The sequence below is a fragment of the Molothrus aeneus genome, chromosome 4 (assembly GCF_037042795.1).
Source record: "Molothrus aeneus isolate 106 chromosome 4, BPBGC_Maene_1.0, whole genome shotgun sequence".
In the NCBI taxonomy this organism is placed as follows: Eukaryota; Metazoa; Chordata; class Aves; order Passeriformes; family Icteridae; genus Molothrus; species Molothrus aeneus.
In genome coordinates, this window is record NC_089649.1 from 37,900,593 (window position 1) to 37,919,604 (window position 19,012).

Consider the following 19,012-nt stretch of genomic DNA (forward strand, 5'->3'; position numbering starts at 1 on the left):
TCTTTGTATAGACTTTAAATTCTCATTTATTCTAGAAGTGTTTTAAAAGTAAACCGGCCTTCTAGACTATATTCTTAACTTGACAAAAACAAGTAAGTCTGAAGTCATACTTGTGGTCCTTCTAGAATTTGTGAAATAAACAATACTTAATGAATTTTAGTATATGTCTCAGTGTAGCACATACACTTATTTAATGAAGTACTAAATATTTTAAATTAGTTATATCACTGAAATGTAATAACTGTTTTCATGACTGGGCTCCCTATAGATTTGAGAATCTTCCTGTTTTGTGATAAACACCCCATGGAGAAAAAAAGATAGGTCTTACCATGAGCATTACAAGTTCTTTTTAATATCTATTTATTTTCTGATCTGTAGTAATGATAAAGAAGCCTACTCAAAAATTTCAACTGAGATAATACACTAGTATTTGTGTAAAGCACTGGTATAGCAAAGAGGGGGAAAACAGAGCTTATTAGCCTCTATAAAATCTGCCTTGGGCATAAAATGGTAGTATAAATCTGTCATATGATAGCTGCTGTGAGTCACAAGAGCTGCCTTCTCAGAGAGAACTGTCTGCTTGTTATGGAACAGATTCTTTTAAAAAATATGAATCTGATTGGTTGAGTATCTCAGAAAAATTGCTCAAATGATGATTTCATTTTAGAAACATATTTTAGAAAAGGAAGAACTTCAGTTTTCCTCTGTCAGTTGCTTTCAGCTGAAGAGCCAATGGCCAATGACATACCTAATTTCATGTCATAACACCAAGAGCACCAAGAAGACAGAAAAAATACGTAAGTTTTCTTTGTTTATGTAAGAATAACTAAAATACAAAACTTCAAGTTAAACCATGGGGTAATTATGGGTTATGCCTGGAAGTTGCTATCACTGATATCAGTGTAGCAAACCACAGAAATGTGGTCTGGGCAGTAATATACTTCTTGCCATAAGAGCAGTAAAAAAAGTTTAACTTTGTACAACAAATTAGCTTCCAGCACTAGCAGGTGGTAGCTTCTTTTTAAAATTGAATGAAACTATTAATTATTTGATTTTAAAAAAAGCAAAGGGAAGAATAAAGTCTTTTTTTAGATCATTTTCTCTGGTATTAAAACCTTCCCTCTTTGTCCAAGAGAACTTACAAAGAATGCTTAAGGAGCCTGTTCTCTCCAGGAATTAAATTCAGAGGCCAATCTCCTGAGATTCAAAGGGATCTTTCTCCTTTGAAGTAGCATTCTGCTATGTGACAAGTTGAAGATTTCTGGAATAGCAGTATAGCATCCTAAAGAGGTATCACAGTTTGTCCTTTGGCATCCTAGCTATTGTGTTTATAGTGAGAATTGCTTTCTCTGATCAGTTCGATTTTCACTCTAAGAAGCCAAACACATAAACTCAAAACAAACTAGAAGGGGTAGTGAAATTCATCTATTAAATAATGAAGATGAAAGATCACTAATTTAAACTCAGCTCACATTTGCAAAGAATAGCTGAAATGAATAATTATTTGAACAAAGAAATCTTAAACCTTTTTAGTGTTTTGGGGCTTTTTGTATCATCACTGTGGCTGGCAAAATGCTCTTGCCTGATTTTGTAAGCTTTTCATTGCCTGTAATGGCTTTTCTGAGTTATAAATTATCAAAGCAGGTGAATAATCAACTTTCTGGAATGATTTTTTAAGTCAAAACAGACCAATATCAGGAAGTAGGTATTTCAGAGCATATTCTGAAATTGTTTGTGTGGAGCACAACTTCCCTGGTGGTCATAGCTGGTTGAAATCTTTTTTCCACTGGAAAGATTACTTAAATCCTATTTTAATAAGATCAAGATTTCAGTTACTGGTTGGTTTGGGTTTTTTTTTTCCCCTCCCTCTTTCCTAATTTATGGGTACTTGTCCCATGAAAAGCACATTCATTAAATTTCAAACACTCTTCTTGTTTTAGTTTTGTTATAAATAATTTAGTACCCTGAAGAAACATTGTATGATGGCTCAATGACCCTAGGGATAGAGACAGTGAAATCTTATCTAAAAGCTACAGTTTCTAAAAACAGAAATGGAAAGAGAAGGAAACAAATTAAACCTCATTCGTGTCATTTTATGAGGACACTACTGCTTACAACAAGAAAAATAATACAGAAACATAGCAACAAATTAAGTGCCCAAATAAAACTTAACTCCAGAAAGCTCATGTTGCCATGTAATTTAATCTTTGTTCCACAGCACTCAGTACTTACTTTTACACTTTCTCTCAATCTCATCATATATTTATTTTATACGAACTCCCTGATGTGAGCTCTCAACGCAGAGAGTTGCAAAAAGATGTGCACCTTGCTGTGTTTGCATCATATTGAGATTTATTATCCTATGAGACACACACAAAAAATGTTTACTTTCAGCTACATGAACTAAGAGGTTCCTTCCAAACCTCTTCACTGCTTCAGAAATTCCCATAAACAGCTTTTGCCAGAGATCAAAACCACACCTACAGAGATCATGTACATCCATCCTGCTCAAAGCATATCATGCTTCATTATGAAACCCTGGCACTGCTGGACACCACCCAGAATAAGCCCAGGGTGAGCCTGGCTGTCTCTTATGGGAATACTAGGAAGCAGCTGGCCTCTGCAGTGCAGTGCAGTCCAGGTTTTGGGTGCATTTTCCAGAACAAGGTGCTGTGTTGGAATTTTTGGCCACACAGAAGCATGAACATCTTTCCATTTCTTCCTGAATTGTCCTGTCTCTCAAGCATCTCATTCACTTTAAATTGTCCATATATACTAACAAAAACTTTTTTAGTTTTAGCACTTTGCCCAGCCTCAAATTCATAACTAACCTTTGCCTTTCAGACCTTCTGCTTCATCTTGTTCATTTTACCCAGAAAAAATTCCTCTGAGGTATTACTACTGTCTCTTTACCCTGAACACATTCTGCATAAATGCATTTGCATACTCTTTTTAAATTATTTATTGCAGCTGACACATATTTTCTCAAATGCTGAAATTTGTCTTGATGCAGCTGTACTGGGAGAGTACTGATAGAGTGCACAGCTCTCTCTTCAGGTTACAAGTCAGATTTGAAGCACTACATGTTCCCACTTCAGGCCTGTTGTTTATTTGCATTCAATTTTCTATAATGCAGGGTTTTCACTACACCTCCTTACATCAACAGTCCAGACTCAATAAGGGCTCTTTATCAATAAACTTTTATGACAGAGCAGTTTAATGATTAGATATTTGTTCCTATTCATCACCTACATTATTACCCCACAGAAATTTAGTTCTTCTTTTCAGAAGTTTAGATTTAATCCAGCAGATTTTTGCAATTTTTTTTCATTTTTAAAAAAGACTCTCTCCATAAACACTTCCACCTCTTCCCTAAGGATTTCTTTTTGTGACAGCATTTTACATGTATAATTCCTCACACACAAATATGAAAGAGAGTTAGTATAAAACTTGCTGAGTTCCTCTGGAAAACATTTTAACAATGCAGAAGCTCAAAGAGCCTCAGCTGCTTATTTTAGAATGTTGTCTAGAACCAAAAATTCTATTATTTATTAAAATGTAAATAAATGACAAAATTAAAAAAAATAGCAGATGTCTTTAGAGATAAACTTGTTAAAGAATGACTGTTGAGTAGCTCACAAGGAAACGGTTTCTAATATTTTCATTTCTGTACTAACTAGCATCTCCAAATTCATGCCTCATTCATGGAAAGAAATAAAAAAATGAAGCAAAAATATTTCAACTTGTCTCATTTTATATACAATGCTTTTAGAAAGGACTGTTGTTCTGATATTATCACTGTAAACCACAGAAAATACACACATGCAAAGTCTTTTCTATAACATCACTTCCATTGCTAACATTCACTTGTTGGACATTTATAATTGCCTCTACAAAATATACTTATCCTCTCTCTCTCTAATATATTATCCTCCCAGGCACAGCTCCAAAAGTCTTGTTGAAACATGGATAGATTTCATGGTGTGCCATTACTGTCACGTGGTTGACATTCCTTGGCTTGCATTCAAGTCAACTGCTTCGAGAGGAAAAAAAAAAGCCAATATTGGTCCAAATTTCTCTCCATAGAGGGACAGTCTTCTCAGGTTTGCCTAATTTAAATTCATTCATTTACTGAATACTACCTAATGAGAATTTCCTTTGATTATTCAAATATGTTAAGAGAAAAATATAAAATCCCAGAAAATTGAAATTATATTTTGAAACAGTTTTGTTTGGCTTTTTAAGACATTTTTCTTCTACAGATAGTTTAGATGGAAGGAAAACTGATTTTGTCAAAGTTAGGATCAATTCTCACTGTTGCTTTCTGCTTTTCATCTGCACATATATTTTTCCAAAAGTGTATTTCAAGATTAAAATATTCCATGCATTATTTCTATTGCTTTGGAAACCATTTGGATGCATGTAAAAACTGGCTTACTTTTTGATTTATGCTGTTGATTTGTTGATAGCAGTGCAGGAGGAGATTTCCACAGTCATGTCAGAAATCATTCTCTAAGAAATTGATTCACTTTTTGAAATATTGCTTAGTAAACAAATTGATGAAATATCAGTTTGAAGAACATGACTTCTCATTGATGCAAGACAAAGTTTTACCTTAAGATGATGTGATTTTTCTCTATGGTACTTCCTTAGAAACTAAACATGGTAATTTATTTTTATTTCTGAATTTTCTTTAGAATGTTGATGGGTCTGTAGCCTTGTGTTGCCTAAAGTTATCATTAGTTGTTTTATATCCTTCAGGCAAGACTATAATTTTTGTAGTCTGACAGGCTTCTGAAACCCTGTAGAAAGCATTGGATCTTTAGTGCTGCTTGACAAAAGCAGAATTTCCTATGTAATTTTTTTTACAATCTTTCAAACAGGAATTTTTTTTTTCAAAATGCATATGCTCATATTTTCACATTCAAAAATCTGGCCTTCTCTTGTTTTTCTTTCTGGTGGTATTTCTCTAATGCTAGGAAGTACTGTCTGGGAATATAGTTAAGATATTTGCTTTGCATTTAAATGGGATTGAAGATAAATAATTTGGTTTCAAAAATGGCTTTTTAAAATATGGATTAGTAGCTTTTAAAATATGGATATCTTCATTAAATAACCTTTTTCATGCGCTCTCCTCCCTATGTTCATGCCACATAACTATTCAATTCAAAGACATTAAGTACAAAAAACAATCAGTTCAATCATTACCTTTTCCCTGACAATGTAGGCTGATCCTAGTAGTAAATTTACAAGGTTATGCTACCAAACAGCTGATAATTTTTTTATAAACCATACTCTAATGGTTTTCAGTGATGACAAATTTTCTATACACAGATGAAGATGTAACACTCAGCTGGGAAACGACTGAACAGTACAGATTGTTTACATTTTTCACATTTCCAAAATTTGCAATGCAACATTTTTTTTAGGAAATTTTCATGGTTTGTAGTTGGACACAAAGGAGTGAAACTTAAAGTAGTAAGCAGAAATAATAGTTATAAGACTAAACAAACGTGTCACTCAAGGTTAATAACTGGCTGTCAAAAAAAAAGTGCTTTCTTTCCTGATAAATTCTTAATGGGCTTTGAGAAGCCTGTGTGAAAATGAAAGGGTAGGGACCTTCCTTGCTTGATTCCTGTCTTGTCAAGCATTCAAAGTCAATAACACAGTCTTTTAAGATTTTATTGTGACCTTAAATAAATTTAAAAGTTTCTCTCCTTCCTATGCAAGCAATGACCAAAGATATTTACAAAGCTAATTATTTGTAAGACATCAACAGGAAGATGCACTTCATAAGAAGAACAAAGGTATATGGCTTCTGTGAATTTTCTGTCACCATAAAAATAATGAATTTTTGATAATTCCACTGATATTCAAAGGTTTAAATACCTATAAAAAGAGTAAGATGTCTAGATGCAGTTAATAAGTTCCCCAGGTGAGAGCAAGAATCAGGGAAAACTGTCATCATCTGATGGAACATTCAAGTTAAAGCTGAGATGGATTATCTGAACATAGGGGAAATAAAGCTATCATCTTAAGCATTTTGTGATGATCCATAAAATAAAGTTAAAGCAAACGGAGAAACTGCTCCCAAAGTCAAGCATACTTTGGAAATGCATGACAGCAGTTTATTAACCAAAAGTTCTTGTTGACTGAGCTTACATGCCAAGAAAAATACCTGTCATCCATGTGCAAGACATAAAGCACAATGTGAAGTAAAACCACCCAGTTTATCACCACCAACAACAACATTGCTGTCAGCGAGCAGCAAGACCAAGAGAAGATGAGAAGGTACTGGGAAGGCACATTGCAATGTCTGGCACACCCCTCTATTAAAGGATGTAATGAATACCACAGTCAACAAAAGGGCTGCATATGCAACACATAGGAAGTTATGAGAGAAAAAGAATATCAAATGAAAGTATTATTTTATATGTGCAATATTCCTGAGTGAGAAAATCTGGAACTATATAATAAAGAAAAACAAAAGGGCTTCAACAGATTACAGAAAAAAGACAGAAAAAGTAGATTCAGCACATAGACATACATAAAATTTCTGAGCTCATTGTAAAATATTTCTAAAAATATAACAAATAGTGAAAAAAACCAGCTTTCTTCTTTCTTTTCAAGACCCCATATGTATATTAACAATGCAGCTGGGAGAGAGTGACATAAAGATGACTCTCTTAACCATTCAATGAGCTTTGAACTGTTGCTACAGCTTGATCTTCCTGTTTCAAGATCAAGAGCAGAAAACTGCAAGGAACACATAGTTCTGTAAAGAAATTTCAACACTGGTTTAGTATCCAGGGATAAGATGAATTCTAACAACCTATAAAATTGCTAATATGTTTTCTTTCATCTACTAACTCCAGCAGTGTTTAGACAGCATATGTTATTCACCTAAATTCCAGCTAAAGGGGCCAGGCAGGATACATCCAACTAACAGTATATAATTGATTGAAGAACCTAATATAAAAGACATAACTTAAAAGACTTGAGGGTTATTTTTTTTGCAGAAAATAGGACAGTCACAAAAAAATTCAATTCACCTGATAAAGTTTGCCTAAGCTGCCCTCTCCTTTAACTACTGAAGGAGCATTGGTCTTTTTCTTAGCAACCTTAATTAGGTGGGATATATCTGTGCCATAATATAATCCCTCTGAAGTTAACTATTCCATTAGCTTCTGGGTAATTTGTGGGGAAAAAAAATCACGTTCCTGGTTTAGAGTTGAGCAATCTGAAAGGTCAGAGCAGTATGAATCTCACCTCCCCCATTTCCCATATCACAGTGTGAAACTCCATACAGCATACACAACTAATCATGTATGAGGACATGAGATTTTTACATACTTTCCCTAGTTAAAATTGTTTTAAAGTAATCTGGACCCACAAGGATATCTGCTGTCTTGGAGAGAAGGTCACAAATATGGTATGAAGCATACTGCATTCCTCAGATGGAGCAGAATTTAATAAGCAAGGCCTCCCTGTCTGTCATATCAGCAGTTTTACCCCAGAATATCCAGACATGGTATCTAATTTTCAGAAATGAGGGCTTCATTTCTAACATTCAGAAATAATACATCTGTTCTGGGTGGGAAAGCCAGCTGAGCCTGCACTGAACTCTCTTCCTCCTGTTACACAAAGAATCAAATGTCAATATGACGCAGTTTCACTGCCTCCAGAATAACTGGTCTGGTAAGGAAAAGATGCAATGATGAGTTCACAGATGGTTTTTCAAAACATTTGTGCAGCTTCCATGGTTTTTTTTGCGAAATAAAATCTGGAAATATATTGGGAAGTTCATGTTTTAGTTTAGGCACTCAAGAAGCATGTATGAAATAGCCCATAGGTAGCCAGATAACCAGAATTATTTTCAAAGGCAGAAAAATCCTTGTCAGTAATTAAATGAAATATTCCTAAAACTAAAGATACAGAAGGTATACGTAAGTGCAGTTTAGAATATAAAACATCTTTCTCTAGAGCCTTAACATGGTTCTTTTGAAAAGCAAGGTACAAAGAAATAGAAATACAACTACCACAATGAAGTCTTCATATATTTGTTTCTGATGAAATAAAATAAAAACCAAACCTCCTTTCCCATTTTATAGCATAACATGAGGGGGAAAGTGTCATTGTATTTCTATTGACTCTGTGAACAGATACTCTAAAACAAGGTGTAAATGAGGCTTTCCATGGCCAAGGGAGCTGAATATAATAGGAAGGGTATTAAATTGCAAACATGAAAACAGTGTTACAGTTGGCATCAGGCCTGTCTCCCATTCTTTACTAATCATGCTGCAGCACAGTTATATATGAATGTTTATTTAATACTCTAAAAGCATGTTCAGGCATGGAAAAATGATGCCTAGAATGAAAGGCATCCCTCCTCGAATGTGACTGGCATTGTTTTACTGCTTTTGTTTTACTTTTCACAGTAAATTGAGTCTGCAAACAGTGCCAGTGAGAGCCTTCACTGTCACTTTCACAAGGCCTCTCTGAGAGGCTCTACTCCATGGCAGCACTGACATGATTTGGATGCTAAGCCTCTGAATACTCATATCAGCTGTTAAGTCAACTATACATTGATTGGAAAGGTTAGGCTGAGCTACATTTTTTTTCCATTACTTCAGGCAAAAAAATTTCTTTTGCCAATTCAGAGCTAGAAAGTGAGCTATTTGCAGCTAAGGAGGGAGGTCAGGAAGAGCACATGAAAAGTTCCTTCAGATGTTGGCTATCAGTGTTCTCAAAAGTCTGCTTTTCAAAAATATTTCTTAAGAAAGAGAAAAAGGTGTTTTTTGTATATTTCTATATATAGAAACATACCTTATTTATACAAAATTAAAATAAATTTTTCCTTCTTGAAATTTTTATTGATTTTTTCCAATATTTTCATAATAGGTTTAGTCACAGACATAAGAAATTTGCTCCTGCAAAATATTAATGACAAACAACTGATGGCAATGGTAAGCTGAAGGACTTCCTTTTCAGACTTTAAATGAAATGTTAAATGTTAAACTTCTATTTAGAAAGATATCAACAAATTTGATGTGAAATCATAGTCACAACTGGAGTTTTTACAAAGGTGTTTTTGATGTGGAGCCATTTTCATAATTTTAATTTTTCAAAACAACAAATATCCTGTGTGTACATTTCTGTAAGTATTAAGGCACTGCTAAAAGAAACCAACTGTTTAATCTTTGACAGTTTAGATTTTTAATATCTACAAAATTACTAGTTCAAAACTGTACACAAGAAGCTTTCTTGCAACTTGTAGTATCTGCTAACCCTTTTCAATAGCATTATCTCATTTTGGCAACTGTACAGAACAAAATTTATTACAGCACTATTTTAGCAATTGAACAATCTGGCCTTGACACACCATACTGATTTGGTTTCATTTACCTCTCCACTATTCTTTTTGTTGTTCTTAGGTCTTATTTCTTGATAACATTGCATGTGTTATGGAACTGAATAAATTCTAAACACATCTGTCTTGGATTGAAATATTTTGTGATTCCAAATATATGTATTTTTTAAACCTGTTATTTTTTCCTTAAGAATTTTAAGTATGAGACAATGAAAACCAACCTTGTCAAAAGGATATCAAGTTTTAATTGATATATACTCTCTAGAGTACAGACACTAAAGCCAGAATAATAATCCAAAATAACTCCAGACATTTGTATAGCAATCTTACTGACAGAGCATCAAAACGAGATGAGCAATCAAACCGCAGGTTTGGGGTTTTTTCACTAGGAAAAAGAAAAAACTGACTTCAATAACAAGGACAACAAGGTATTTAACTCAAACTAATTGATGAGTTGTTGTAATTGTGGTCATAAAGAGTATGCAGCCTGAACCTTAGCTGCACCATGTACATCAACCCAGGGCTTCTCAAAGTAAAACACAAACATTGCAAATTACTGATGAGGAAAGCAAAGTGTTGAAGGAAATAATTTCATGAATAACTAGTAATAAGAGTGATATTAACCATGAAATAGCTACTTAACCATTCATTTCTTCTAGACACATACTATAGAATTACAGTTATCAAAACTGAGAGAGGTTGTAGCACTGCTCTGCTGCAGTACTGAGGACAGGCATTCATAGAAGCTGCGAAGAAAAAGTGTTCTGAAAATCTTGCTACTCTATACAGAATTGGAACTAACTCAGTAGGCCCTCAGTGAATACAGATTAGAGAGTTCTTTCCAGAAGATGAAAGCAGTGTTGGCATAAGCAATGACTGCTCTTAATTTAAAACGTTCTCAGTCTTTTTTTATATACTTATTTAAAGGTTTTAAAGCAATCTTAGTCGAAGTGCCAAAATCATAGAACGATGACAAGAACAAAAGAAAAGGAGACAAAACCTCAGGATTATTGTGGAGCAGGTTACATTTACATAGAGATGACATACAGACTGCATTCTCCAATTTACAAGAGACAGGTCATCTGTGTCCAGTTTAACCTTAAATCTCAGGGTATCCAAAGTACTCGTTTTGATAGTCTGTGTGTGACTGGAAGCAACTATTGCTTATATTTGTTCAGACTGTATTGCACTTAATTAAATGTTGACACTTACAGTGGGAAACCCAACCCTGCCTAGAATTTATAGGTTATTTATCATTAATATAGCATAAAAATAAATGTACTCTAACAACCAGATCTATTTGGCTGTACTTATTCGTTTAGTATTCATCACAAAATATGAGGTTTTCATGCAGACTGTGTTTTCAGAAATATCCAACTCCAACAGCTACCAAGTACACAGGCCTTTTAGCTTAGACATAGAGCAGTCAAATAAAAAAAACCAAAAACAATTAGTTACTTACCTGACACTGAACAGAAATTTTAAAATAATCCCATTTGAAACAGTCAGCAATTTTAGTATGATAAAGTTCCATTTAAGTCCTAGTACAAATCAAAATTTTTTGAATCCAAATTTTCCAGGGTCATAAGTGAATGGTCTCTCCAAACCAGAGATTACCACAGGAGTAAATAATGGCCTGTTTGCCATTTAGAACCTGATAACAGGTCTCAGCTTGTTCCAAAGAGGAACAGGCAAGATTTCTAAAATAACTGAAAATATTAGTAAGGGAAATATTTCATTCCCAGTAGAGCTGGAGGCCATACCGTTTTAGTCCTGCTCAGCACAGCTTATGTTGCTGAGGTAACAAGCTTTCTCACCCAGATGGCAGAATTCATTGCTCCTGAGAAGCAAGAATTACTTAGCATTTAGCCAGTACAGAGAATATTTATAACACTCTGTTCTCCTTTGCTGTAATTTTTAAACACTGAACTGAGGTATCACAAAATATTAAAGAAAAACAAAACCAAAAAATAAACATCACAAGGCGCTAAAAATATATACAGAGCATATTGAATTTGTCACAAAAGCTTTCTTAGCCACTTACCCAGGCACTCACACATCTGCCACAAGTGGTGATTTTGAAATCTCCATAGAGATCCTTGATGGCACCAGTTGTAAAGAATCCCTCCACCATCAGCAGAATGCCATATACAAAGAATGCAGCTGCTACACCATATATCACGTACTTGAAGATGTCAATCCTGTGTGGGAACAGCAAAAAATAATTATCTGCATAAATATTTAAAGCTGACTCTGAAATTTCAGGGTGAGATAATCAGACCCCCTGAGTCTCAAACTGGAATGACTGACTGGGTGTGCTGATGTGCCATAATGACAAGTGAAGCTGAGGACAGGAATGAACTTTGAAATAAAATAGTGTTGATATAAGAAACACTGGGTCGTTTAATCTAATTAAATGTAAAAATGGATTTGTTTAGGTAATACAGCAAAAACTGTCACATCAATTTAAAAGTCAGTTACTTTTCGGTTTTTTCCTCTAAGTGGAAGAGGAAAAAAAAAAAAAAAGGAAAAGAAGCCAAAACCTGACACATCTCCTAAGTCATACATTCTATCCAGCACTTAGGTTATAGAAGTTATTTAGTTACAATCTTCAATCAAACTTTCTGCACATACAAGTCTGCAGTGTCAGTCTGTGCTACCTTCTCATTGTTATTCTCCCACTTATTCTCCAGTGGACAAAGTGTGTGACACAAAATAATGAAGTCATCAGGAGAGATCCCTTACTTCAAATCAGAAACATATTATTCCAGAAGAAATGAGGTCAGATCATCTGGAATTCGTCTATAATGAGGCTTTAAAATATAATTTCACAGGCACACAGCTGGAGCAATGGAGGGATGGCTTGCAGTGTGACATGTAGGGTGCTGGAAGGCTCAATTCACAACAGAGATTACCTGGGTTGTGTGGGTGTTCTGCCCAGCACTGCCTGTAAGTTCAACCTTGGCTCAAGGAGACTATGCCTCCTAAATGTTCTCTCATGACCAGCATTTGGTACAAGATTTTTGAGAGCACCTCTCTGCTCTGTTATCTAAACTTGGAAACATTCCTACTGACCATAGCCTTAGATCAGCAGATTTCAAAGTTTTCTACTTGAACTTCTCTAAAAAAACTATTTTTTAGAGAACTAAAATTTACCACAGTAAATTTTCAGTTTGTTGATGTGACAAGGAAGGAGCTGTACAACTCTTTATAAAATTGCTATATTCAGATTTAAGATGGTACTAAATTCCAGTCTTATTCTCCAGGTCAAGATAGATACCTCCTAACAGACAAAGACAAAAAAATAGCTGAGAATCATTAGGATCTGCCAGATGAATTTTGACATGCCATTACCTACACTGGATGTTTTCTCAAGACAATGATTAATATTTTTATTGTCATGAAAGGAAATATTTAATGATAACAATTCCTTAGGAGCACACTTTCCATCATCACTCAAAAAGACAACTCATAATATACATTTTACATGTATAATACAATAAAAAAAAGCTCAAAAAACCTGTTAAAATGTCTTTGATCTTGAATGGTTTTCAAAAGATTCAAAGTCAGGTTCAGGTCTACATTAAAAAATGCAATCAAAATGCAGTTAAACTTCTGATATAACTGGGGATGGGAGAAGTACTGGAAATGAATGCTTCAGGAAATGAGATAGGTTATGTTTTTCCCTAACATTCTAATACCAAAGCACTTCCAGCTTTTTTTCTTAACATTGTTTTTTGTTTCATACTCAAATGAAAGCTAGAATAAGTCAATTTCTGTATGGAATAGACACTTGAACAATTCAAAAGGGTGAAAAAAATTTAACACTGTAGATGGTATGATGCAGATGAAATTTATTATTATTGATATGTATAATTCTGATTGCATTGCAAAAATCTCATTTCCCTGATTTAATAGTAATTCAGCCATTGTAACATTTTTTTAACAACAAAACTGTGATTTAAGTCTATCTTGTCAATAGTGATTTTAAAAAAAGGTTACAAAACAAATAGCAATTTTGTGGTTATTGCATAGAAACTCTTCCAATTCCTATATGATATACTTTAAAGAATTTTGACCTTCACCAGTGGTTGAAGTCTGGGAGTTCTGCCAGCAGCAGCTCCCCTCAGACCTCAATGTGCTCAGTTACAAGCTCTCATTGCCCTAAAGAGATTAGGACTTTTGAGAAGTCCAGAGACTATTTCAGTCCTTACAACAGCCCTTTAAACCATCTGTGCTGAGTCTCCCACTGAGCTGCTTGTGTCAAAAAGTATGCTAAGAGATCTCTGCTTTTTCCTCAGCCTTATGTGCATCTACAGGAATAACTTTCACTTAAGCCTTCCTTTCACAAAAGGAAAAAATATATATAGCCCAACAGTAGCCAAATATAGAAATCTATTTCCTTCTCATCCACTTGTTACAGAGAAGTCATAAAATCTCTATTCATCAGCCTATATGGGATGAAATAGCCAGGCTTATTCCAAGGGAAAAGGATTTCCTATACAGCAAACAGTAAAAAGATAAACGAAAATTGTGAGACAATCACTCAACTACCTCTTTAAAAGCCAGATAGAATTGTATTGTAGTATAGCTACATTTAGTGTCTGCTCTATTTAAAGAAAATGTATTACAACAATAACATTATATGTATATATATATATAGTTTTGAAGATATTATTGCTATTAAGTTATTCTGCAGCATTTAATATAGTTCACATAAACTTTTATTTTCTCATTAAGCCATAATAGATAAAAGATAGACCTTATAAATGGAGATTGCCTTTCTTTAAAATAAAATGTGACTCTTTGTGGATGAACTCACGGAGATTAATTGCCATCTGTGCTTCAGCAGATTCTCAAATGCTACAGACAGAGCATGAGAGCAACCAGGGAGGGAGAAGGGAATGGCAGAAGGGGAGATGAACGTGAGCCAATGGGCTGGATGGGTAAGGACAAAGAAAAAGAACAAGAAGGGTTTACACTTGTGTAAGGTGAAATGGAAGGAAAGATGTGGGTAATGAGCAAAGGAAGGAGACAAAAAATAAAGATAAAATTTTGTTCTTCTGTCAGAATTGGAAAAATATACACTATTTTACAAAAAAAAAAATTATTTTGGAAAAATGTATATTATTAAAACTACTTTGACCTAGGCTGCTGAGTAGAATAAGCGGAATGATTATCTAAACTTAAAATAATTGTGAAAAGCAAGTTAGTAATAAATTTTTTTAAAAAAATACAGAATAATCTAAGCCATATATTTGTCTTAATCTGGTAGATTCTCCATGGATTCTGGATCTGCCCTTCCTCACGACACTATGTTCAGAAATGTTAAAAACATTATTGTTTTTAAATTGCAATTTAAATCAAACTGATCTTTCAATTTTTAGTTCTTTCTCTGCTGCTAGGTCATTAATTATTCCATATTAACCAGACTACCCTAATTCATTAGTCTAAATCTGGATTCTATCCAACAAGAAACATATTCAAAATATCTCTAGAGAAAACACTTTCTTTTTCTGGCAGAAGGTATTCAGGGAAGCCATCAGTGCTAACCTCTCAATGAGCAGGTTGGAACTGAAAACCGAGTAGACAATCCCAGCAGAGACAAGTCAGAGGTGAGTGAAAATATTCTTAGTGAGTCAGACAAATGTTGACAAAGATTTCCTACTGTGTATTTTCATGGTGTTTTGGCAAATTTAAGTATTAAAAATTATAATAAATCAGCAAGAAATAAAATAATTTCTTAAACTTGTCTATGTTCAACAGGTTTTTGTGAAAAGTGTCTTAATATAGTTTTGGAACAATCTACATACTTGCTAGGGATATTTTCTTTTTCAATTTGGTTAATATAGGAATGTAGTACAGATATTTAGTTGTAATTAACAGCTAAAGTTTACACTAAGTTGCCCTGTGACATGATTCTTATGCTGCCCAGAAAAACCATTATATTCTAAAAAATTTTGTCTACTTCAGTCTAAACAAGTGATAAACTTCAGTCTAAATAAGTGATAAAAGCCTAATATTCCAAAGGTTTCATTGGCCTATCCACCAGAATACCAGATATTAGTGTGGGACTAGTTTTCCTGAACTAATAATTCTGTCTCATGTTTTTATTCCAGAATTTATAACATAACTTCTCCAATATATACAACAATATTAATATATTACAGGTGTTAAGTAGAACATGATTGTCAGTGAATTGTACCTATAATCTCTGAATGTAAGAAGTTTGAGGCAATTACATCTATTTCCAAGCTAAAATCTTCCAAACATAATAAGAAAAATAAAATACCAGAGCAGTCAAAGTACTGAAATGTTAAGAAGATTACCATAGTATAATATCTAATGAAAAACTGCCCTTTTTTTTTTTTTTTTCAGCCTGCATAGAAGATTTAGAAGGATGAGAAATACATGCAAATGTCACCATTAGGGTAGAAGGTCTTCTCCTGCTTTGGAGGATTATTTGGTTTTTTTAAAATTTGTTTTCTCTTTCAATGACGGAGAAGTTTGAATACTTGATGTTTACATCTAGAACACACAATGACCTCTGTTACTCTGTAAACCAGCAGAAATGCTGGCCTCCATGCTGATCCTCTTGCCCCCTAAGGGACTGATGCTATGAGGGTGTTAAGACACTGAGATAGCAGCCTCCCCCCTCATACCGTCTCAAGCATGTAGAAATAGCTTTGCAATTGTGTTTTTAGAAGACAGACAAGATATAAGGGGATGTTTGCAAGCAAAAAGGTCTGGTTAGGCTATGCAGAAACCAAGCTCCCTGGAACTTTTGAAAAGATGTGCTCAGGCTCTCCTGCAAACCAGCTGGGAACAATTTCTTGGTGTCAGTTCATGATACTATTCACTTAAATAGATTGAGGAAAGAAGATAGCTTCTCCTTTGAAGAAAGAGAAATTGTTAGGAAAAGGAGGAGACAAGCAAAGACAAACTTCTGAAGGAAAACAAATAGGGAAAAAGAAGAATTTATTAATAGTCATGTACTACCTGCAAAGTAAGACAAAAACCCCCAAGTAAAAGCCCAAAGAGGTAAAAGAAATTGAAATATTCTCACTGTGAAGGGAAAAAAAATGAAAATACAAAAAAAATTTCAGCATAAGTCTATGAGGATTTTTTCTAGATTAGGTTAATAAGGAGTCTAACTTCTAAATTTCAGGTGGGAAGAAAATAAAACTGGAGTATAGAATGCTCAACTAAAGTTCATTAGGAAATGACAAGAGAAAGGATTAAGAGTAAAGAAAGGATAAGACCAAAAAAGACCAAAAAGTAATTTTTATTAAAGTAGAAACAAAATACAATAGAAATATTGAATAATATTGAATATAGAATAGAAGGAAAACAGAGACTTTTATTATGCATTTCTGGAGGAAATTTGTAATTGTGTAATCATAGAAAACATTTGCTCAAGACTAAAGCCAGATTGTAGTATTATATAAAGAAGACATCATCCTACTACAATATGCAAGTTACATTCATATTCTACAAGGGCCAGATTTTCCTGTTCTGATCTGAAACAAAGCTGATGTGACATAAGTACCCATTGTTTTTAATTTGTGATGTACAACTCTCTACAGCCATGCAGAATAGAACCCTAGATCATCATCCTCTACAAGTGCGTTGCTACCTTCCTAGGAATGGAATGGTTGAGTACAGATTTCTTGCAGAACATTTAAAAAGCCATCAAACTAATGGAAGAAGAGCAAAAGTAGCACAAACCACACCTCTGTTCTGTGAGTCTTGTAACTTTCTTGAAATAGGAAAAGATCCAGCATAAGAATTTTAGTAATCATGAGAACTTTGAGTCCAAAACACTGAATTTTTACTACTACCGACAGACAAAGCTTCTCCTCAACATTGTTTCGGGGTTTTTGATAACCTGATTTGTTCTGTCTAAAACTAGTTCCTTAGAAACTTTTTTTAGAGACACTCGTTACAGAAGAGATCAGAAGCCTCCCTTGTCTGAAGAAGGCAAAAACCCCAGTGGAACTAGTGCAGAGTATTGTGCTGACTTCTGGTGGAATTATATGATGGTTGTTGTACACTGTGGGTACTGAATTTCCAGGCAATCTTCTGTAGCAGGAAAGTGTAAAAGATGTTGCAAAAGCATACGGCAGGATTTGTGAGTATCTCATTAGTACAACTACAAACTTGGAGGCATACAAAGTACATACTGACAGTGTAAGACTGACAGCTTGTTACTATATGTCCAGATTGGGATCAAAATAGCGAATTTACCCTTTTCAGATATCCTGTGGAACAGAGAGCTTGTTTTACATGCTGCATAAAGCATATTTAGCAATATGGATATCACACATAAAGATACACTTTCCATTTTATCTGTTTATCTGAACTAAGACTAAAGAGAAATAAAGGCAGTTAAAAAAGAAAAAGATATTTCTATGGAGATGAACCACCTATTGAGAAAGGGAAAATCACAAGACATTAAGTTATTATAGCTAATCTAAGATTCCAGTCAACCAGGAAGGAGAGCTACTTAACGCAGTACTAAATAATACAGATGTCTGCTGAAAAGTAGGAGACTGTATTTGCACAGAAGAAGACCAATAAATTCTTTATGTAAGATCACTCTGCTGGTATTCACATGCACTGCTATGAATTTTCCAGATTATTCCACTGGTATTCTCAGGGGTGAATTTCCTTATTCAATTTCATAAAATGAGGACTATGTCTTTGCAAGTAATTGCCAAATCCTAAATTTTACTTACATAAGTTCTCATTGGTATTGCCTTTCACAGAATAAAGAAGACTGGACTATATAATATAGCTGAGTAGGTTGTAAATGTGACTTTTCAGTGCTGTATAATCTTGTAAAGGTCATGTTCTCAGGTGCTGTGATATTTTTTGCTGGATTTGATGCATCTGCCAATGACACCAGATCTAAAATTCTGTGTTCTGCATCTAATATTTAATATGCTGTATTTGTCCAGCTCTGCTATTTATATGTGACTCAGTTATTCCAATGAAATAAAAACTGTTCTCCTTATGTAACCTGAATCTCTCTCTGTTCTCTCTCTGGTGGTTCCTGCCAAATTATAGTACCCAAAGAAGACACATGGGTCAAGGTTGGATATTCCATGCAAAGAAAACTTCATTCTTCTGCACAATCTCTGTTGGTGTTTCCAAACGTGCTATGGCACAGACCTGTCTAAGTTAGCAATTATTTGATCAAGAGCTTTATATGTTTTGCTTTCTGTAATACAAATAAAACATAATGTACATTCAAATTTAAAGAATGCTTTTGTAAAAAGATCAAAAATATATAGGGAAAACCAGATTACTACTGTGTATTAAGTAGATGCCTTAAACAGAATCATCACACAGTCTGATGCAAATGTTTATAAATACCACATTTAATATTAGCTGTCCTTTACTACAGGACACATTGTAATAACTTTCATGATGTTCCACTACTATAAACGTAGAAAGATTGATGCTAACAGTAACATTTTAGTGCTACCAGCATTTAACTTCTGATAGCAGCAAAGTCAACAACAACAACAAAAAAAAAGACAGAAAATCATAACACCCATTTATCTATCTCTCAAAAACATTGTTTTTTATCCCTAAGAGGGGAGATACAAAAGATTGTACACCATTTTTTTTGTTTTA

General features: G+C 34.1%; 1 protein-coding gene across 1 annotated transcript in view; it reads right to left on the reverse strand.

The window, feature by feature from the left end:
* The window catches only part of GPM6A (glycoprotein M6A), a 116,087-nt gene that overhangs the window by 14,053 nt on the left and 83,022 nt on the right, over positions 1–19,012 (reverse strand). The window contains exon 3 of the mRNA XM_066548297.1: positions 11,415–11,571. Within this exon, the coding sequence (XP_066404394.1) occupies positions 11,415–11,571 (157 nt within the window). The remainder of the gene's footprint in view (positions 1–11,414; positions 11,572–19,012) is intronic.